The sequence below is a fragment of the Palaemon carinicauda genome, chromosome 19, assembly GCF_036898095.1.
Source record: "Palaemon carinicauda isolate YSFRI2023 chromosome 19, ASM3689809v2, whole genome shotgun sequence".
In the NCBI taxonomy this organism is placed as follows: domain Eukaryota; kingdom Metazoa; phylum Arthropoda; class Malacostraca; order Decapoda; family Palaemonidae; genus Palaemon; species Palaemon carinicauda.
This window is the reverse complement of record NC_090743.1, coordinates 110226144-110251143: the sequence shown is the minus strand read 5'-3', so window position 1 is coordinate 110251143 and position 25000 is coordinate 110226144. Positions and strand designations below refer to the sequence as shown.

The 25000-nt window shown below is 34.6% G+C and overlaps 1 protein-coding gene across 4 annotated transcripts in view; it reads right to left on the bottom strand.

The window, feature by feature from the left end:
* Positions 1 to 25000, bottom strand: part of slgA (proline dehydrogenase slgA) — a 102225-nt gene that overhangs the window by 21406 nt on the left and 55819 nt on the right. For 2 of the 4 annotated variants that reach the window (XM_068393732.1, XM_068393735.1), the window contains exons 3-5: positions 10630 to 10707; positions 7607 to 7779; positions 3401 to 3465 (exon numbers count right to left, since the gene is read on the bottom strand). In XM_068393732.1, the coding sequence (XP_068249833.1) occupies positions 3401 to 3465; positions 7607 to 7779; positions 10630 to 10707 (316 nt within the window). Of the gene's footprint in view, positions 1 to 3400; positions 3466 to 7606; positions 7780 to 10629; positions 10708 to 22520; positions 22560 to 25000 lie in introns of all 4 variants that reach the window. The other 2 variants (XM_068393733.1, XM_068393734.1) reach the window with 2 other exon arrangements.

Below are 25000 nucleotides of genomic sequence, written 5' to 3'. Positions count from 1 at the left end.
TTTAGAATAAATTCCTCCTTCCTCTCCTCTCGATAACAATCTAATCTCCCCAGAAACCTCTCTGCTTTTTTGGGGGCCGTCAATCCTCTTTCCTGGAAATTAACTCTCTCTCTCTCTCTCTCTCTCTCTCTCTGTCTCTCTCTCTCTCTCTCTCTCTCTCTCTCTCTCTCTCTCTCTCTCTCTCTCTCTCTCTCTCCAAATTTTATTTTAATGCGCTATTATACATCTTCCTAATTCGTCGCTAGATTTAAACGTTTCTTCGTTTTCCAGACAGCTATAACATCTAAATATATCGTTGTACGAGTACGTTTGCTTTTCTATAGAATGAAATCTATTATAAGACGAAATTTAGAAAGATTGTTGATATATAGAATCAATTTTGCAGAAGGACTCGACAAAGAAATGTAAATACGAATGTCGTGAACAATAATGACAAATACAAAAGCGTAGATACATGTTAAAACATACATACATACATATACCAAAGGCACTTCCCCCAATTTTGGGGGGTAGCCGACAACAACAAGAAACAAAACAAAAAGGGGACCTCTACTCTCTACGTTCCTCCAGCCTAACCAGGGACTCAGCCGAGTTCAGCTGGTACTGCTAGGGTGCCACAGCCCAACCTCCCACATTTCCACCACAGATGAAGCTTCATACTGCTGAGTCCCCTACTACTGCTACCTCCGCGGTCATCTAAGGCACCGGAGGAAGCAGCAGGGCCTACCGGAACTGCGTCACAATCGCTCGCCATTCATTCCTATTTCTAGCACGCTCTCTTGCCTCTCTCACATCTATCCTCCTATCACCCAGAGCTTTCTTCACACCATCCATCCACCCAAACCTTGGCCTTCCTCTTGTACTTCTCCCATCAACTCTTGCATTCATCACCTTCTTTAGCAGACAGCCATTTTCCATTCTCTCAACATGGCCAAACCACCTCAACACATTCATATCCACTCTAGCCGCTAACTCATTTCTTACACCCGTTCTCACCCTCACCACTTCGTTCCTAACCCTATCTACTCGAGATACACCAGCCATACTCCTCAGACACTTCATCTCAAACACATTCAATTTCTGTCTCTCCATCACTTTCATTCCCCACAACTCCGATCCATACATCACAGTTGGTACAATCACTTTCTCATATAGAACTCTCTTTACATTCATGCCCAATCCTCTATTTTTTACTACTCCCCTAACTGCCCCCAACACTTTGCAACCTTCATTCACTCTCTGACGTACATCTGCTTCCACTCCACCATTTGCTGCAACAACAGACCCCAAGTACTTAAACTGATCCACCTCCTCAAGTAACTCTCCATTCAACATGACATTCAACCTTGCACCACCTTCCCTTCTCGTACATCTCATAACCTTACTCTTACCCACATTAACTCTCAACTTCCTTCTCTCACACACCCTTCCAAATTCTGTCACTAGTCGGTCAAGCTTCTCTTCTGTGTCTGCTACCAGTACAGTATCATCCGCAAACAACAACTGATTTACCTCCCATTCATGATCATTCTCGCCTACCAGTTTTAATCCTCGTCCAAGCACTCTAGCATTCACCTCTCTCACCACTCCATCAACATACAAGTTAAACAACCACGGCGACATCACACATCCCTGTCTCAGCCCCACTCTCACCGGAAACCAATCGCTCACCTCATTTCCTATTCTAACACATGCTTTACTACCTGTGTAGAAACTTTTCACTGCTTGCAACAACCTTCCACCAACTCCATATAACCTCATCACATTCCACATTGCTTCCCTATCAACTCTATCATATGCTTTCTCCAGATCCATAAACGCAACATACACCTCCTTACCTTTTGCTAAATATTTCTCGCATATCTGCCTAACTGTAAAAATCTGATTCATACAACCCCTACCTCTTCTAAAACCACCCTGTACTTCCAAGATTGCATTTACTCATGTTAAAACATGAGTAAAGATAATTGAATTCTGCGTGTATACATATATATATACATACACACACACAGACACACAGACACACACACACACACACATATATATATATATATATATATATGCAACAGAACCACAGGGAAAATGAAAATATGAAATATAGGATTAAGTCTTCACTAATCCCGTGATACTTCTTCAGGGGACTGATTTATTGAACGAGATTTCTTTACATTTTATAGGTAGAGTAAACGTCTCTATATGTATGTTCGTACGTGTACTGTACCTATAAAATGTAAAGAAACCTCGTTAAATAAATCAGTCCTCTGAAGAAGTATCACGGAACTAGTCAACAAGACTTAATCCTATATTTCATATTTTCATTTTTCCTGTGGTTCTTTTGCATCTGAGCATCACATTTCCCTGTGATTTTTACCTGTGATATATATATATATATATATATATATATATATATATATATATATTATATATATATATATATATATATGTGAGTGTGTGTGTGTGTATGTCGAAATGTTGTCTTACTGATACACCAACGAAGTATCAAAGACAACCCAAATGAAGAACACATCAATAAAAGTAACATAAGGTCAGATCCCTGAAGTTACTATAGAGAGAGAGAGAGAGAGAGAGAGAGAGAGAGAGAGAGAGAGGGGGGGGGGGTGGCAGGCCATTGCCATAGCAACGAATATCTATTTACTTGTAAGATTGGGACCTTACAATAAATGATCCTATTGTCTTCTCTCACTACTTCAGAAGGGAATATACATAGTAATTGACAAGAGGATAAAATGTTTCTCTTTCTACGTCAACCAATAAAACATCAAACTACAACAGAGAGAGAGAGAGAGAGAGAGAGAGAGAGAGAGAGAGAGATTCTACCATCGGGCCAACATACATCGATCACTACAGAAATGGAACCGTTTACTTCATCTAAGGTTCTTCTTGTTTTCCCATGACGTCATTTGAAGATATACAGTATGTAACCCCAACAGCTTATAGTAATTACCTATAAAATACAGGAGATTTCCCTACGGAAGAAATAAATCCTGTACGTAAAATGAAAGATGGAAAACTTTCGAAGTATATTTTCACATATAGCCACATCAAGTGTTTTTGGAACATTACGCAATAAATACAAGTCTTTAAAAATTAGTTGGTTTCATATTGTGCAACATGGATTTATGGACCCGTAAAAATAAAACTAAACAATTGAAAGGAAAGACATCATTATCATAAGTTCGCATGAGTTGCAAATAGTTTTAATAGGACCAATTAAACCAAGTGAATGCCTATTTTCCACAATATGCGGTATCAAACAGTCTCCCACGACACCTATTTAAATGATTGCCCTCTATCTTTCCTTGTGTGTGTGTGTGTGTGTGTCTCAGAGAGCTCACACAATTAAAATTACAGGCTATATGATTCTCTTTCTTCAACTCACCAATAACTGGGGTCTCCCGAGAGCAGTCATCTTGATGGCAGCAAAGCCAGTGCCGTGCGTCGCATCTGTAATAACAAAGAGGAAGTTCAGTTGTTGGCAATAAAAATATTAACTTTAATCATATCTAAAAGGATTAAATACCCAGCTCCTATTTAAAGGATATGATAAAGTATATAAATAAAGAGAAAAAAATCTTGAAAGACAGTTAAATCACGTCAAATCATATAAGTTGACATTACATGACTAAATTAAAAGAACGAACTTGACACGTGACTCTACGGATATAACACACAACATTTTATTACACCCGATTTCTCCAATGTCAGAGAGAGAGAGAGAGAGAGAGAAATATTGTGGGCTTATAATCAATTAAAATTACCCTTGTTATATAATTGTGTTAATTCATATTGAAATAAAAACTTAGAAACCACTAATACAACTTAGTGTCGTAAATAATCTTAATTCTATATCTTTATAAATAATAAATCGGCTTAGTCATTATTATACAGGAAATACGTAATAGTAACGATGCCATTTCAATTCAAAACCAATGAAACAATGATTAATTATTACCAATGAAGGGGAGATATTATCTCTCTTCCACTTCATAATCGTTTCCATTTCCTGTGATTCGGGTTACCGTTAATAATTAATCCAACTTCCCAAATATTTTAATTAATCACGATTCTTTATTTCTAATCTACTAACCTTCTAAGGTACAACTAAAATAGTGATGAATATAGCTCTCCTCAAGTTAGCGTGTGCCAATTTTCGTGCTGATTCATCAAGAAATCATTAAAAGTCTTCAAACTTTCAGTGTTAAATATCAAACTCGCGTTTTATCCTATTTGTCCTAATCAGAAGTGACATTCTTTCGCTTCTTTTCCTTAATAATGTGAGAGAAAATGTATTCATACGCACATTTCCTGCGTTTCTCTGACAAGTATGCAACTGATTTCAGTGGATGAATTGCAATTGTCTTGCAATATTCAGGTTAAGATTTAGGATGACTTTCATATGAACAAATCCACACACATATATGCACACACAGGAACAACAGCGAATGCAGCCGTTTCTAGTCCACAGTAAGACAAAGACCTCAGACATGTTCTTACCCCATGCCTGGGGTTTTGGCCATTTTCACGCTAACCACTGCGGATTGGTGATGATGGGAAACTTGTCTGATCGCTTACAACAAACCAACCTAGTATGGGTGGCTCTGACTTGTACAGCATTCCTGATCATGGCGATACACAAAATCCTTTCACCTCGTTGAGGTATCCCACCTCAGAAAGGGTTATACACACACACACACACACATATATATATATATATATATATATATATATATATATGTGTGTGTGTGTGTGTGTGTGTGATTGATTCAAGGCGCACAAATTCATACAGGAAAAGATTACGATCAGAAAATTCCTAGCATGCCGGTTAACCCCTCAAGTGTAACCTGGTTGCAGGTCAGTTTGTCGACCCTTCGGGCTTTAAATATCAACATTCTTCACATTCCTTCATACTTCACTTACGTGAGACAAAAAGCTATGCAAAATGTAACAAAAATCCCAAAAGATTGATACGGATCGAACTCTTAAAAAAGATGTTTCGTAAATTATTCAAAGAATCTTATGGCTGGTTACGTGACATGACTTGAGGCCCGTGAGATGAGAGAGAGAGAGAGAGAGAGAGAGAGAGAGAGAGAGAGATTGTGTCCCAGTTAACGAAAACAACGTTATACAGCTAGAACAGAGGATGCCAAATCGAGAACCAATACAAGTCAACAAACGGAATGTTACATCCGAGAGTGTTGTCAATATGCGGAACATTTGAGAGACATTACTCGCTTCTCGTTCTACACAAACCACACATGGTGCATGGCGATCGAAGTTCATTTTGGGATTAGATGCCATAAAGCACTTTCTGTCATTCAATGCTCTTTGATTACGTCAATGGCAGGTTTAGATAAGTATTGCTCACCTAAACTAATAACCAGTGATTTTTATCATTCTTTTTTTTCATGATCGTTGTACATGTATCATTATTATTATATTTTGCACTAGTCAAAAGGACATTCTTTTTAGAACTAAGATCATATGGTAATTCCGGATTTACATTCGCCAACTAATAATTCTAAAATATATACAAATTTTGATTTACAACATACTTGACATTATATTGCATGTGAAAAGAATCAAAAAATAATATTGACTGCTATACTGTGTTATAATAAGTCTTATGGTTGCTTGATAATTATAAAAGCTAATCCATATCTTAAATACGAGACTTACTGAAGTTAGTTTAAAAAAAAAATAGAATTATACGTTTTCACAAACTATCAGGAATAATAATCGGGAAGTTAAAGTTTGAATGAGATTAATTTCCTGAATTGAATTGAGTATAAAATTTAGGTCTTAATCCAAGCACTGGTGTAATGAGAGAGAGAGAGAGAGAGAGAGAGAGAGAGAGAGAGAGAGACCTATGGACTACCCATAACACTATAAAAAATTATCGTTGATAAACAGGTCCTAAAATTCCAGGTAGAATTCCCCTATAAAGCCAACACCAATAATCCATTATAGAGATTTCCAGCAGATAGTAGCGACGGGACTTCACGACTCCCGACAAAAACACGTCGATATGCGTAGGTTGAAAATCCCTTTCGTCTGAACTTACACAACAAATTTCCCATTTTCTCCACATCCCCCGTTTTCGTTCCCTTTGGGGGGTGATGTGGGGAGGGGTGGGGGAAGCTGCAGTGTGCCGCAGAGCCCACCAAAGTTGGGGAATGTTACGTATGTTAACTATCTGGGAGTGAAATGTTGTTTAGTATTTGGGAACGGTCTAGAAGCAAGGACGTATTAACCTTAATACTGTTTTGAATTTATGAATTATGACATTATGGCTAGAACTGGGGCCGAGGAGGTGATTCAGCACGGGTGTGTAACAGGAGTCAAACCAGGTGTAGATGAGTCGGACACCTAGAAGACAGGAAGATCGAAGGGCGGCAAGGTAAAGGTCTGATGATAAGCAGCATGTAACCTCAAGTCATGCATATAGTCCCCCCCCCATGAGGTGCAATGTAAGCAATATCAACTCCTTCCGGATTAGCAAAATCAAACTGGTTTTGAATTACATTTACTAAAACAAATATCTTTATGATGACATTTACATTCAATGCAAATATATGTATGCCAATGTATTTTATTCAGATAAGTTACTTTTGTTCTATAGGTTCCCATCATTTAAGAATGCATAAAGAAAAGATAGTATTTCACTTGCCAAATATCTAATGAAAACTACTGAAAGGATATTTTGATTAACAGCGCAACTGTTCGATTGCCAGTACAGGTTGCGGGAGAAACTTGCGTGGGTATCGTTAATTGCATTCACTGAATGTCTCGATTCATGAGAGAGAGAGAGAGAGAGAGAGAGAGAGAGAGAGAGAGAGAGAGAGAGAGAGAGAGAGAGAGAGAGAGAGAGAGCGAATCAATGGTGAAGTGTGCTTTCACCTACTGACTGCTTGTGAAACTGGGTCGAACAATATTTCTTCTTATTTTTTTCTAAGAATCACTGTCTAGTTTCTTTTCTTTATTTTATATAACTAAATTTTATATTTACTTTTTATTAGTTGTCGTTCTTCTTATTTTTCTATTTTTCCATGTTTCTGTGGCTTTTTCTGGGTTATATTTGATACATTTATTCTCAACTCTTTCTTCGTAACCACAAAATAAAAGGCAGCATTTTCCAATCAACAGAGCGAGTGGTTCTTTCCTTTTGTATTCAAAATATTTCCCTTCACTCTCATACCTGTTTCTTTTATTCTCCGAATTTCATCTACGCATAGCGGATACAGAAACAGAAAATTAAAAAGTACAACGCGTTAATATGAACATAAAAGTCGGCAATTGAATTCCAAATTCACCCCAATAAGGAATATGCATAACACAGAACGTAACTAAATGAGTCATTACGTCATCTATCAGAGCGAGTTCTTTCAAAGGCAGTATCATTCATCCTCTTGATAGGTTCGAATCCTGATCAGAGCAGACGAAATTACCACATATACCACCATTTAGGTCTTCTTCTTCTTCTTCTTTGTCTGCATCTTTTCCCCCTTTTATGTGGGGTCGATGTTTCTGGCCAGCGTCCTCCATCTAGGTGATCATAAATCTAGATGGAAATAAAAAGTGCTCTTACCCGACACGGCATCGATGCAGTTGATGAACGTCTCCATGTTCTTTTCGCATTGGGCTTCGTTGACGTAGAAGTAAGTCCTCGCTCCGGACACCTGGTACCTCCTGTCGGCGAATTTGCGCTGCGGGGTGTAGCGTTCCATTTTGTTGGAGCCTTCAGCCTTACTCTCGCAGGCCCTACGGAGGAAGAAAAGAAAGGATAGGGATATGAATGAAAAGGGCTTCTGATTATATATATGGTTGGATAATATAGACATACATAAGATTATCCTGCTTAGAGCATCTAGAAATGGGAATGTAGGCATGTGGTATGTCTACATATGTAGAAGAATTATTTACGCATTGGTTTATCTATAGATGCATAAATGTATTATTTATTTTTTCACTTCACAAAACACAAACAGCATACTCTTGTTGGGGCAAACTGGGTTACGTCTTGTTAGCTGTAAAAGATGAGTAATATTACATTTAAATGCATGGCACATACATGGATGTATTAATAATGGTGATAATAATGATGACGCTTCTTTAAAAAAATAAAATATCCCGATAAAATAATTGAAATGCAAATTTTCCTAACCAAAATAAAATATTAACCAACACATGAATTTAAGGCCAAGAAATACACGTGAGAAAACATTTATAAAGAGGTCATTCGAGTATTACCTCCCCAAGAGGGACCATTCTTATCTAACCCTTGAGGACGAGGACGAGGAGTTGCAAGAACACCTCCAGGAGGGACCAGGGAGTAGAGGAAGAGGAGTCTCTCCTTGCCCTGGGAGGAATTCGAACAATGAGGTTGAAATGACTAATTCATGGAATGAGAAAAAAAAGTTTTTCCTTCATGGGAGGAACTTGGCCAATTCTGAACGGCGAGAATTGGGAGATTTACCAAAGAAATGGAAACCCCGAGGAAGAGGGGAAGAGGAAGGAAAGTTAAGACGTTGGGGTAAGGAAAGGGAAATGGGGAATAAGAGGAGGGAACTAGGACAATGGAGAGGCAGGTAAAGAAGGGAAAAGTAGGATGACAAAATGGAGAAGGGAAAAATAGGAATCACGATGTTATAAAATAATGTACAGTCAATATAACACAGGAGTAAAAGATACAGAAAAAAAGGACAAGGCATTCATCTGACCTCCAAAAGAGGCATTTAAATAACCGTGACCTACTTTTGTTAGGAGGAAAAAAAAAGGTCAACATGAGAATGACCAGAAGACGTAGGTGGGTCCATGAAAATCCCCTCAAGGAGATGTATCATGAGGGGAGAGGAGGAGTTTGGGATTAAGGAGCCTGTGTACATACGAAACAAAAGTAGATGAGAAAAATTTTCAATAATAGGATTCCTAGCTCTTTTGGGGAATTGGGAATGCATTTTGATTTTGGGTCGTGTCTCTCGCTCATTCACACACACACGCACACACACACACTATATATATATATATATATATATATGTGTGTGTGTCAGCATATGTGTATATGAATATACTGTATAAATACAGCATATATATATACATATATATATATATATATTTATATATATAAGTATATATATATATATATATATATATATATATATATGTGTGTGTGTGTGTGTGTGTATTCATTTTAGAGAAAACACTTGACGCACGAACACTACCATAAAAATGTTAATATTCTATTTACCAAAAACCTCACAAAATAGAAGCAAACACTCAAAATTTCACCGAGCTCGATAACCTAGAAGTCTTCAATTGACTTTAATCCTGAACTGGGCTAATCTTCCCATGTCCCTTTTCTTAAGAGGAACATTAATATCCGAATAAAATGAATTCATTAAGGGACCGCTATACATAATGCTCGTATTCAGCTGCTATATAATTAGCATTAACGATTATGAACTGGGTTGAGAGAGAGAGAGAGAGAGAGAGAGAGAGAGAGAGAGAGAGAGAGAGAGAGAGAGATTCATAATAAAATATGGCAAGATACCATGAAAAAAATCTAATCTATTTTCATTTCTGCCATTTTCTTTCGTTTCAAAACTCTCTCTCTCTCTCTCTCTCTCTCTCTCTCTCTCTCCTACCTTTGTCCCACATTCACACGGAACTTCATAATGCATTCATGCTATTCCGCCCCGAGGGATTCTCATTTAATGGATATCTGCATCGCATTAGACACTAAAATCATTTTCTGTTTTATTTTTACCTTTAAATTTATTTCTCTTATTTCTTTATAATAATATTTCCTCCGTTTATTATCTTTCATGTTTTTCTTCCATTTTCCATTACATATTCTGTTCACTCTCTCGTTCTCTTCCACATTATATTTCTTCAGAACAATCACACAATGTCAGTCTGAATGGAACACAAATAGCCATACTATTTCTAACTAAAGAAATTTTGCTACTTCAAACTAAAAGGAAAGGAAGAAACTAGAGGAATAAGCGACTGACTCTTTCAATGTAAAACTGTGCAAATCATTAAGAATAAAAACTGATTCTGTACGATACTAATATTAGGAATTCATCTTGATATTCATATATATATATATTGCTAACTTTTTTCACCTAATCATTTTAATATTTCTTTTAAGGACGATTTTGGATTTTTTTTATATATATTTTTATCCTTTTTTTTTTATCTGGTTTTAAATTAATTCAAATTAACACATACAAAAATCATGCCAGAGATGGGCAAACATAAGTAAATAATATATCAATGCACAGAAAAATAATAAACTTTTAAACATTTCACTTTCAATAAAAACCAAATCCAAACGCATTCAAAGCCCAGGGAAGGAAATGAAGCATTAAAAACCAAATGAAAATAAATAATAATAAAATCAAAAGATCTGAAAACCAGATTCCTTCAGAAAGAACTCCTCTTCGGTGTATTTTTATTTTTATTTTTTTGGCGATAGAGATAAATTTATCAGTGGGAATTCTTCTCGAGGAATCTGCAGACGATCTTCTGTTGTCATACAAAATCACTCTGCATTCGTTATCTTTTTTAATTTTTTATTTATCTTCATTTGCTTGTCGTTATTTTTACCATATTCGAAACGACGTTCTGTCCATCTTCTTATAATATCTCTGTTTCTTTTTTCTTCTCCTTAGACTGCTACATGACCTGTTAATGTGATATCAAATGACTTGTGGTGAGTGGGATATTATCTCTCTCTCTCTCTCTCTCTCTCTCTCTCTCTCTCTCTCTCTCTATCTCTCTCTCTCTCTCTCTCTCTCTCTCTCTCTCTCTCTCTCTCTCAGTATCATTATTATTATTGCAATTTTGAGCTAAACGTGATATAATTGAATCTCACAAAAAAATATTAATGGTAAAATAAATAATGGTATTTGATCTATTTCTAGATGATTTGAGAGAATGATTCCACTTATAAAATTAAAAATACATATAAAAATAAACTTCTTCTGACGGTTGTGAAACATACAATTAAATCATAAGTGTAAAAGACAAATAAATTTACAAATAACAAACATAAATAATGGGCCTATATGACAAATGGAATGTTGGCATTTAAGATTAAATTGCATATGATAAATTTATCAAGAATACAAACTCTAGAAATGTATATATATATATTTTTCAATCTACTGATTATAATAAAAAGCTTGAAGCACCTTTCGCAAGCAAACAGCAATCCCGTTTTCAATACAGGAAATAAAACTGAGCTGGAGTAGCATCATGCAAACAAGTAAAGCATAAGTAAGATGTCATAAAATGAAGAATGAAAGCAAAGGCAAATATGACCCTACTTGACCGATGATCTAATGAGAACACCCTCACCTTCTGGTGTATTTATAGTCTCCGCAGAAATTCCAGGCGAAATAAGTCCCACCTCCTAATGACGTCAGAGCCAATCACTTTAAGGGGATGTGTTGTGACCGCTGTTAATGCTGGAGACAACATGATTGGCTATGACGTCATCAGAGGGCGGGGCTTATTTCACACGGAATCTCTGCGGTGACTGTAGTGACAGTATTTTCTTCAGAATACAGATGCATATTCTACAGAACACATTTAACTATAACAACCAAAGCCTTTAAAATGGATTTTTCTCTAATAACTATATTGACACAGTATATCGTAGCAAACTGAAGAACTTTCTATTTCATCAAATATACAGAACACGAATTTCCATATCAACCATCTAACATGTTCACACATATATATATATATATATATATATATGTATATATATATAATATATATATATATATATATATATATATATATATACATACATATATATATATATATATATGTATGTATATATATACATATATATATATGTATATATATACACACACACACATATATATATATATATATATCGTTGTGAAGTCTGATCTAATACCTTATACCATACCAAGACTAACGAAATAAACAAATGGAAAATAAGAAAAAATATATAAACTAGAGAAAAAAGAAACAGGAGTGAAATTTCTGAAGCTTAACAATACGAGGAAAGTATCAGTCGCTGAAAATGTGTAATCCTCTTTAGGAACTCTAATATTTACAAATAAGCTTAGCTAATAATAATAATAATAATAATAATAATAATAATAATAATAATAATAATAATATCACTATTATGTAATATTTATTAATAAGAAATAGAACAGAGACTTTTAGAAAAAGGGATAGTTTTCGCCGTGGAGGGATAGAGGACGACCGCCGGCTGTTCTCTTGGGCCTCGATCAATGATTACGTGGAGAAAATCCATTGTTCTTCCCCCGTATCAATGCTACAATAACAGAGCTGTGTCCTCTATTTGTCAACAGAGAGAGAGAGAGAGAGAGAGAGAGAGAGAGAGAGAGAGAGAGAGAGGTGCGTGGGTTGGAGTTAATTCCAAATGGCGAGGATACTCCCCACCCCGTTTAAAAAACAGGAAGGGGGGGGGGGGGGTTAGTTTATAGGTGGATGTAGAAAACAGTGAAAAGGCGGGCAGGGTCACCCAGCTGCCAAGGGCTATAAAGGGTTACGGATGGAGAAAGATTTAACGTTGAAATGGGAATCAGTGGCTAAATATAGCCACTCTGGGATTTGTGTCTAAAAACTGGCTTGTTTACAATTAAGATATTCGACTATTTAGACAAATAAAACTGATTAGCATCATTATATAAATGTTATGCATAAATTCATTTTATGTAAATATTTAAATTGATCGTATACGAAGAATTATACGAGGGTTTTTACTATAAATATACTTATAGAACAATGTTAACAACATTATAATTCTAAAAAGTTCATCTAGACTATTGATGTAACCTTCTCGAGTCATACAGGACTACAAGGTCTATCTTCAATAATCACCATGAATTAAATCTCTTTATGAACCACATGATTGGATTAAATGAAAACGTTTAAGGCTATAACTTCTAATATAAACTGAACCTAATGAGGTATCCGCGTAAAGATAAAGAGAGGCTGTTATATGAAGGTTCCTTACACAAGCAGAGCTAATGAACGTTTAACACGGCCTTGTGACCTTGACCCGTTGTTTTTATCTGTTTGTCTGCCTGATAAAACTCAAAACTTTCCATTTCTATTATTATCATTAATAATATTATCATCATTATCATTATTATTATTATTATTATTATTATTACTAGCTAAGCTACAATCCTAGTTGGAGAGCAGGATGCTACAAGCCAAAGAGTTCCAAAAGCAAAATAACCCAGTGAGGAAGGAAGAAAAAGGAAATAAACTACAAGAAAGTTTTAAGAACAATAACATTACAATAAATCTTTCATATATAAACTAGAAAATCTTCAAAATAACAAGAGAAATAAGATAGGATGGTGAGCCCGAGTGTACCCTCAAGCAAAAGAACTCTTCCCCAAGACAGTGGAGAACCATGGTACAAAGGCTATGGCACTACCCAAGACTGGAGAACAATGGTTTGCATTATTCTAATCACCTCTTCCATAGATTTCCCCAATCCTATTTCCTATACACAATGTGCTATTCATTGCTTTTCATGCAAAAAAAAGAAAATCTCTAGACTCCGACAACTTTTCTCCTTGCAATGACATCAACCTTGCTTCCAACGTCCTTTCATCTATTGCAACAAATTGATCAACTGCTCCATTCCCAGAATCCCTATTCCTCCCTACCCCCTCCGGCAGCATCCGGATTCCATCCCCGGCTTCTAACAGCATCACTGTCACCATGACTTCCTTAATTCCATCCCAGACCAGATACGAAGATAGGAGGCGATCATCGACCTGCTGGACACGGGCGAAAACCTAATAATAGTGAAGGCCATCATTAAGGATAATACGCTGGATTGGATTTTGATGAATTAGGGCCACATGGCCCAGAGATGGCACATCTGAGAGACAAACGGGAACGGAGGTATCTCAGAAGAGTGAAATGTGACTTCCAGTGCTTACAGTGCACCGTGCGAGGCGCAACAACGGCACTACTCTTCGAGGTATATCTTAAATGACTAAGCTGTCTGCTTCTCTCGCCATTTCTGGCAATAATATCCATAATGACTCGAGTGTAGAAAAATGGACTCTATTTTCCTGCGCAATAAGGCCCTTTCTTTCAAGACCTCTTTATGATCTCCACTTATTTCTACTGAACAATGGTTGAAGATGTTATAGTTTTCAGAAATTATTCGCTACCACGAGCACTATTTCCCTGTATAGATGGGCCAGATTTGAATGTGTTATAAGAATATATTGGACATAGTCTATTACTTATTGTTTGCGTGTCTATCCTTAACTGTATAATTTTGGTTCGACGCAGATCTAGCATTAAGCATATATTTTCAATTCCTACTGCCTCAGAGAGCTTGTATAATCATACCAATAGTACACACACACACACACACACACACACACACATATATATATATATATATCATACATTGCATGCAAATGTATACTAATCAATCACTTGCCTTCAATCCAGACAGTGATTTATTCTGTGAATAGGAAGTAAAAAACACGGAACAGATACACTACAAAATCTCATTAAAAGAAGGTGAACTCGTTCAAGCTCAGGTCAAACAAGGTCAAGATGGGATCGAACAAGTTGAGGAGAAGAGCATAAAATAATCCGAGGAAAATTTCTTCTCCAAAGTTTTAATTCCTCACAATCAAGTTGAGATTGTTGGATTTATTTTCTTAATGAGAGAGAGAGAGAGAGAGAGAGAGAGAGAGAGAGAGAGAGAGAGAGAGAGAGAGCATATCTAATGCATAAAACCACTTCCAAGATCTCATACGAAGTCACAACTTGAAATTAGACGCATTGCGTTTGTCTTCTGTCTCAACCACCATAAAGAGGAGTGGGTCCAAATATCTCTCTCTCTCTCTCTCTCTCTCTCTCTCTCTCTCTCTATGTACCTACAAGATCCAAACACAAATACATAAGAAGGCCCTATCATCCCCGCCCATCAAAGCGAGTCACGCCAACACACAAGAGTAAACAAAAGGATATCACGAAATCGTTATCTCCTGGAACTGTGAACTCGTGACGACGTTGTATAAGGCTTAACGGAGTGTCAGATCTCCGAGGACACTGGGTCACGAGGGGTCATTTGGGGAATAGGGTCACGTATTCAAGTACTTGGGGATGGTTCGATGGATAAATACGCTTCATAAAGACATAGAGTGGATTTGAATTCGCCAATAAAGATTACATGAAAATCTCATGATAATATTTGGGAATAGTCAAAATTTAGCTACAAAAAATAACAATTCTAAATATGACTCAACAGGAAGAAATAAGAAGGCATAAAGTAATATAAACTTGGTTTAAAAAAACTCTACTTGAACATTATTCAAAAAAGTTATGAAATCATCCCACCAAATAAAATAAAATCAAACGTATGTCAATCACTGCATGCTGTTGTAATCCGCTTTGCAACAGATCCCAGGAATATAGCTGGGCAAAGCTGAATGCAAGAGCATTACTTTACTAAACATCTCAAGTAACGTCGTCAGTAACAGAGATACTGTTATGATATCTGGCACTTGTAATAATAGTAAAATAATCATAACTGAGATAGACACTGGAAATGGTTTTATTATTATTATTCTTATTTTTATTATTATTATTAGTATTACTATTTTTATTATCATTACTAGCCAAGCCACAACCCTAGGTGGAAAAGCAAGATGCTATAAGCTCAAGGGCTCCAATAGGGAAAAAAACCCAGTGAGGAAAAGAAATAAGGAAATAAATAAATGATGAGAACAAATTAACAATGAATTATTTTAAAACCAGAAACAACGTCAAAACAGATATTTCATATATAAACTATAAAAAGACTTATCAGCCTGTTCAACATAAAAACATTTGCTGCAAGTTTTACTGATTCAACTACCCGATTAGGAAGATCATTCCATAACTTGGTAACAGCTGGAATAAAACTTCTAGAATACTGCGTAGTATTGAGCCTCATGATGGAGAAGGCCTGACTATATATGAATAGTTTCCAATATATATTTTACATTGAATGATTGAGGATGGATGACTTTATTTTATAAAATGATAATGAAGAATACAAATTGGTTTCTAGACCTACCAGAATTAATAATTTGTTAATTAATAAGGATTTGCGACGATCAGTTTTACATATCCTTCTCCGGGCAATAATGAACGAATTCTTTAATCCTTTTTCATATATGACTATGTGCAATACACGTGCAAAGGAAACATACAACTAAATAAATAGACCTACACAAAATTGAATAAAGAATGAGGCACTGACCTGTATGGTGTCTCTAAAGTAACTTCGTTTAGAGAAAGGGATATATATAAATATATACTGTATATATATATATATATATATATATGTGTGTGTGTGTGTGTGTGTGTATATATACATACATTATATATATTATATATATAAAAACATATATATATATATATATATATATATAAAACATAGCGGGACTGTGGGTGTCACAAACTAGAAAATTAAGGTAAGACAAAATATCAAAAAGTGAAATCCGATAAAGATCCCATCACAAAGAAAGAGCGTAAACACTAAATTGCCTCCTTTGCCCTTATCTGAAGACCTGGAGACATTGTGGGCGAGGTGCAAATAAGAGAGAGAGAGAGAGAGAGAGAGAGAGAGAGAGAGAGAGAGAGAGAGAGAGCGTAGGAGGTCATCTTGACTGAAATGCTTTAGCTGGAAGAGACTGGGTTTTATAGAATGTTTGTAAGAGGGGGGGGGGGAGAGAGAGACCAGGCTGGAGACCAAGAAGAGGAGGGGATTAGGGGGGTAATGCAGATCCACAATAGACTTACAAAATATGTAGGAGCCTTCCAGGATGGGGGACTGGATAGTCCGTTGACTATTTGGTTGGGTCTGGAAGTGTACTTGACTCTTTTCAGATGGTGGGGAAAAGTGTGCTGGATTTTCCAAGCAGTCTGGAAAATTTGTTGGAGATATCTAAAGGGTATGGAAATTGGGTTAAAGATGCTGGAACTTCAATGGCGTTAGGGACACTGCAAAGCCCCTTACTTCATTCTATATGGTTTTCAAAAATAACAACAAAAGCAGAACTATGATCTGGAATGGCCTTCCTCCGCGGCGAATTGAAATGTCTGGAACGACACAGACCCATTCCAGGATTTCTTCCGTCCTCCAGGGAGTAACAGCTCGTAGTTAAAAGTACTTTTGTTTAGAACTCGGGAAGTCAATATTTTTTTGCTCTGCGCAGATTTTTTCTTTTCAGTTAGAAATTAAGTGCAACTTTAAATTTAAACGCACGCTTCCTTATACGGTCTTGTACCTTTTAAAGAATTCTGAGCACTTTGCGTTTTTTATTACAATAACAACAAATATATATACATGTATGTATACACACACACACACACACACATATATATATATATATATATATATATATCCTAACGCAGTGAAAAGGTTCGTGTATCGCCATGTTCAGCACAGCTGTATTAGTCGGGGACACCCATACTAGATCGGTTTGTTATGAGCGATTAGGCAAATGTCTTCCACCATCACCAATCAGCAATGGCCAGTATGGTGATGAATATGGCCAAACCACAGACATAACCAAAGACAAGGTCTATAGATTATACCTATAGACCTTGACCAAAGACACGTCAGAAACCTTTGTCCTGTCGTGGGCTAGAAACGGCTGCATTTGTTGGTGTTGTGTGTGATGTATGCAATGTAAAATTTACTTTAATGTACTTAGGGCTATTTGAACATATGATTGTCTACATACAGTACACAACTAGACACTCAAACAATCTAAAACATGGAACACATTTTATGCTTGATACACTCAACACGATTGTGAGAGAAACCTTACATTGCCCTAGGGTGCTCGAATACTGAGAAGCAACACAAATTCCGATTTCCATTCCCGAATCTGAAGGTTCCTTTTTAACTAGTTCTGGTTTAGAAATATCTAAAGCAAATATTAATAAAATAACGATTCATAAAAGAATAACTTTTATATGTCTTTTTATCGGAATGTAAAAAGCTATCCACTTTATATGATTAACGTAAAATATACAAAAGATGATGAATTGACCGGTTTACAAAACTCTGAATATTACGTTTAACATCATGGTTTGAGAATACGATGAATTAACTATCTAAAAATAGATTTATTTAAACAACAATTCCCGGAAGTTGGCATATTTTTTGCGCATAATTTCAAGCAAAAATATATTTCAGAGAGAGAGGAGAGAGAGAGAGAGAGAGAGAGAGAGAGAGAGAGAGAGAGAGAATATCACACTTTGTAAAACAGCTTAATCATAACTTATTGAACATTAACAGTTGATATTTAAATATAGCAAAGAGGGCCATTATAATTTCCCTACATTTTAGCCAAATTCGTTTATTTTCCAAATTCTGATCACAAACAATTTCGGAAACCGTTCAGTTCCTACAAAGACATTTAATCGAAATGACATCACAAACGGACAACAATGCTAAAATCTAAGGAGAAAATATACATAAACCAAAATGAACTTTCTCACCATAAATAAATTCTCCTACCATTAATACATCGTAGAGCAAATAAAATCAAATATAGACGACATATACCTATGCCCAAAATGTAATAATAAATAAATGAAAAGCTCTTCTAGATGAAGCATTAAACACGATCACATGGAAAGCAGACATGCTTGCCTTAATCTGTGGGTTGAAGTATTCTGAAGTAATATTTGCCACAGGAACTAAAAAAAGGAAGAAGGACGGGATCCATTAGGTCGAAAGAGGGAGCATTCAACTACACTACATTCTTTATCAACATCAATATACATATAGAAATAGATGAACATTCCTAGTAAAAAAAATGGGTAGGGTTCATCCAAATTAGTCTAATTAAATAAATGTTTACAGGTCTATAGATAACGAAGATTTAATAGTATGCAAGAAACACTTCTATAAAAACATATTGTCTAGCAACTCGTGAACACATAAAATGAACTTCAAAATTATTAATACCAAAACTTTAATGATTCATACATATATATATATGTATATATATAATATATATATATATATATATATATATATGTGTGTGTGTGTGTGTATATACATATATATATTTATATATATATATACATATATATTCATATACATATATATATACATGTTTTTTTACATATATATATATATATATGTATATATACATACATATATACGTGTATATATATAGGTATATATACACACACACACACACACACATATATATATATATATATATCCTTTTATATACTTCTGTCAACTGTCATTTCTATTATTAGAATTAGTCTCTTGATATATATTTACAAAGCTATTTATTCCATCAATAATAATAAAACTATTCCGATACATACGTTTCAACAGCATATTATTTCGAATAACAAATTACGCTGATTTAAAGCATGTTGATTTACAAAATACAACATAAATTACTTCATAAACTACAAATAAAAATATGAAAATAAAAATAATAAAATATGATAAAAATAGTAATTTTATTAAAACTTATGGATAAAACACTTAAGTCAAAACAACTAGTTTTTTTTAAATCACTGACTTGAGAGAGAGAGAGAGAGAGAGAGAGAGAGAGAGAGAGGTCCTAGTATTTTACCAAATATGAAATAAAGGACCTAATCAAATATAATCAAATATATATATATATATATATATATATAGAGAGAGAGAGAGAGAGAGAGAGAGAGAGAGAGAGAGAGAGAGAGAGGTCCATGTATTTTACCAAATATGAAATAAAGGACCTAATCAAATATAATTGAAATATAAACAGCATAAATATAAGAGAGAGAGAGAGAGAGAGACAGAGAGAGAGAGAGAGAGAGAGAGAGAGAGAGAGAGGTCCTAGTTTTTTACCAAATAGGAAATAAAGGACCTAATCAAATATAATTAACATATAAAAAGTATAAACAAATTTATGTGAGAGAGAGAGAGAGAGAGAGAGAGAGAGAGAGAGAGAGAGAGTAGCTTTTACCAGCTATGAGAAAACAACCTACTAAAGATAATTAAGCATAAATGAAATATGATAACTTTAAAAAATGAGAGAGAGAGAGAGAGAGAGAGAGAGAGAGAGAGAGATCCTAGTATTTTACCAAATATGAAATAAAGGGCCTAATCAAATATAATTAAAATATAAAAACTATAAAAATGAGAGAGAGAGAGAGAGAGAGAGAGAGAGAGAGAGAGTAGATTTTACCAACTATGAAAAAACAACCTACTAAAGATAATTAAACATAAATGAAATAACAAATGAAAACTATAAAAATATGAGAGAGAGAGAGAGAGAGAGAGAGAGAGAGAGAGATTTTACCAGTTATGAGAAAACAAACTACTAAAGACAATTAAATATAAATGAAATATAAAAACTATAAAAATGAGAGAGAGAGAGAGAGAGAGAGAGAGAGAGAGAGAGAGAGAGCCTGGCAGTCTATAGGGTTCACCTCTGATGTAAGCAGGGCTAAATCCTTGGCACCGCCTGTGTATGTACAAAGACATGTGAAGTCCACTAACCTATAAGCATGAGGTTTGACAAGCCAAGAAGTTTAGTAGGACAGAAAAGTCTGCATTCTTACGATATAATTAAGATTTGATGACGGGGATCGGTTTAGAATAGAAAAATAATGAGTCATTAATACAATTCCTTATAATAAACATCTTGGAAATATATTGGTTGATGTACTAGTGATAAAATATGAATCACCATTAAAAAATAATGTTATTAAGGGTTAAGAAAAATGTCTGAAATATCAAGAACTTATCACAATTTTTTTTTAAATAAAATAGGCAAAAAATTTATATATTCATTAACGTGAAATTCTAAAAATGTCACCATTAAAAATTCCAAATATACATATTAAAAACCACAAAAATTATGATATTAATGACCTGAAATGAAATATCTTAAAGAGTAAAAACACTTGGGAATGTTTCAAAATTAATATATCATCTTTTTTATACATCTTACTTAAGGGGTTATTCATAGAATACAAAATATCTATAATTACATTCCTGCTAAAAATACTCTTATTACATAATCATAATTTCAATAACATTCAAGTTATTAACTATATACACCAGAGGAGCATTCCTGGACATATAAGGTTTATAAGACTAGGCCTACTTTTCAAGACAAAGCACAAACAGACACAAAGGCCAAAGAAAGGTTGGCAACAAAGTCTTCGAAATGCTGATGACATTAACTACGTTAATCAATCAGTGGACTCATATCATTGTAAATAAGAATAGACATACACAGTACAAATGTAAGTTGCGCTTAGATTGTTTTCATCAAGTACAGGCAGTAATTTTTTGTATATTATATTTCGTTATTTACAACAATATAAACGCAATATTCATCTGTGTACGAATAATAATAATTTCCTACAATGACTGTGGTAAACATTGAATTTATATACTGTACATACCAGTATATCGCTCTATTCCCTAAATAAATTACAAAAATAAGTTGACAAATGAAACTTTTCTCTGCCAATACATTTTATTCTACGTTGAAAAGATGACCTTGAGCGTATAATAAATTCTTAGGTGACCAATCATGACACCCCCAGTTTAGCTGTAAGACCCACGCTTTGCCTGCATAATCCTTCTAGGGATTTATTAATACATTAATGATTTCTTTTATTGCTCTTTTTGTTTTACTGTCTCGGGTTCTTTGATTTTTTTTTCTTTTTTTTTTTTTTTTTGCATATGAAATTCAAAGCTTTTATGAAAACGTTTAAGAAATGAACCTAGTTTGAATGAAATATCTCGCTAAAAGAATTTGAAATGTCTAATCTTTCTGTGGGATTTTCCTTTATATTTCATCAAGCACGCGTTGCTCTAATATTCTTTACGAAGGCCAAGACCTTCTTCAGTATTACTCAAATTTTCAGTCTCATTTTTGGCATTCCTTTGAATGGTATTTTTCAAGATTTGAAAAGATATTTTTTTTTCTATACTATAAATCTATTTTAAGCTGTCTAAAATTGTCCTTTAAGTCTCATTGTTAATCTGCATATATTTAAGAATGACTAAATTGCCTGCGAATTCTCTAAAAGCTCACATAAGCACACCTTTGATACATCATAAGCCTTCTAAAATGTCAACAGCATTTCTTCAATTTATACGAGACCTTGAATTTCATTTCTTCGAGCTTTCCAAAATGCATTCAACATTTCAAAGAGCTCTGGCGCGCATAAGACTCAAAGCTCTCTAAAGCTTAATAATAAGAAGTACTCTACAACTAAATACAGTTCTTGCAGATGCAATAAAAACAGACTACACAAAACATGAGGTCAGTCAAGTAGCAATTAAGAAAGGGTTATAAAAGGTGCTCTGGAAGGTAAACAAAAGAGGTGATCGATTGTTTGCTAAAGAGGAAAGAAAAAAAAAAGCTCTTATAAAAGGTCAAAAGGTCAAGTATTTTCTTCGTCGCACTTACCAGAGGTCATCCTCATGGTCCGACGCCGGCAAGCAAGACCAGGGTAAACAAAAGCATAGGAATTATTATTATGAAAGCATAACTCATTCACGGTGGGGGGAGGGGGGTGGAAGGATATGACACATGCAATTGGGAGTGAACCGCTGAAATAAAATAGGCCTTAAAACTGCTCTGAAAAAGGGGGTAAAACAGTGAGTGACCGGTTCTTTGCTATGTGAGAGAGAGAGAGAGAGAGAGAGAGAGAGAGAGAGAGAAGGTGAAGGGACAGCAGCATTTTTTTTATTTTTGGAAGGGTGATTATTATAACACAAATTAGTGACTTAGTGAGAAAGTGAGATCTTATTTTTGAAGAAGCAGGGAACGTGCCTTTTTTCCGGTGAAAAAAGAACATGAAACACAAAGGAAAAGAGATTTATTGCAAAGTGAGGGGAATTTCCCCTTTTTGAAAGCGATTACGTAAAAGGGGGTGGAGGGAGGTGAGGGATTTCATGATGATTTTTTTCAGATAACAAAACAATTGCAAAATAAACACAAGCGATTGATGAGTGGTGGAATTTTGCTTTTGCTTAAAAACAAACAAAAATTTGATAAATAAAAACCAATTGAGATTTTGTCATTAGTTTGGGGAATTTTTTAGAATTTTGACGAATTGAGCAACCAACCGAAAGACAACTTTAGCTTTATAGAACACTTATGAATTACTTTAAAATTCATAACAAAAAACCTAATAAATAAATGTTCATACACGCTCATTACGCTGTAATGCTATTTTTTTTATCTCTCACTCGCTTTCCCGCAATGATAATAGAAACACTTGTTTAAGCTTGCCATCGCATGTTCTTTTTTGTGGGAATGTTTGTGATATTGTTGCTCTCAACTGTTTATATATAAGCTTCATATTGTTTGAAATTTTGACATTGTTGCTCTCAACTGTTTGTATATAAGCTTCATATTGTTTGAATTTTTGTGACATTGTTGCTCTCAACTGTTTGTATATAAGCTTCATATTGTTTGAATTTTTGTGACATTGTTGCTCTCAACTGTTTGTATATAAGCTTCATATTGTTTGAATTTTTGTGACATTGTTGCTCTCAACTGTTTGTATATAAGCTTCGTATAGTTTGAATTTTTGTGACATTGTTGCTCTCGATTGTTTGTATAAAAGCTCGTTATCTGTTGAATAAACGTTAGTTGCATTTACCTCTCTACTACTGTTATAACTTAACAGATACGTTGCCACACAATTGAGGTTTATCTTAGGAATGACAATAACAATGAATAATCTATGTATGAATGTAGGTATATTAATTTTTTTTCTCAAAATAATCAGAGAGAATTATTATTAATCGAATTTGAGGACCAACTGAAAGTTGAAACGTCTGAAATGTATAAAAAAAGAGTGACAATGGATATTAACTGGAATGAAAGTAAAATAGGCCAGATATAAATGAGATATGAACATAGGAAGAATGTTAAGAAAGGGTTGAATTATATGTGAATGGGGAATGGCTTCTAGGTGGAATGAATATTAGCAAAAAAGATATTACCTAGACAAAAAAATTGACCCAAAAATAAAACAAAGGTAGGAAAGATAATCATTTTATATACTAAATCGTGCACATGATCTTAATACGAAAAAACCCAAAATTCAAAGTTTTAAAAATAGTTATTAACTAAGTCTATCTATTAACTTACTTTTTTCCTATTTTTACAAGACAATTGAATATATCTACAAGCAACAGAAACACATACACATAATACATACGTTTGCAACGGGATGACAAGTATATGTAACATACAGCAATTTCAATGTCCATTACATTACATAGAATTAAATATTTACATACCATTAAACTAGCTATGAACAAGATACTGTCAGTCTTAGTGCATGTAGCGTATATACTCTGTACTTGCGTGTTTATAGGCAATCACCATCACCAACTTAATAATACAGAAAATAAAGATAGATATATGAAGGCTATCGTCATAGAAAACAAAGTAATCATAAAAAAATGTTTTTATTTACGCCATTCTTCATAATGAATAACATTTGAAAATAATAACTCATTAATAGTCTTACATTTATGTTCCGTATAGTAGAGTTATAGCTGTAATTGACTATATTATCATATAATCAATAATGTAATTTTTCGTCTAATAATTGGAGATATCATTTGCTGCCTCATAAATACCACATAGGCCTTGTATCTACACAACCCTCATAATTAGCACGTAGACCTCCCCTACAATTAGTGTGACCTTTCTCTCTCTCTCTCTCTCTCTCTCTCTCCTCTCTCTCTCTCTCTCTCTCTCCTAGCAGTTTTTTGTACCTTGGATCTGTGTTCCAAATTAATTTTTGAACGATGATTTGCAAAGTATCACAAATACCAAGATGGTCTCCTTTCGAAATCAAATGGACATAGTAACTTTTCTCATACACAAAGCAGTATCTAATTCTGGATCGAAACCCTGTATACAAT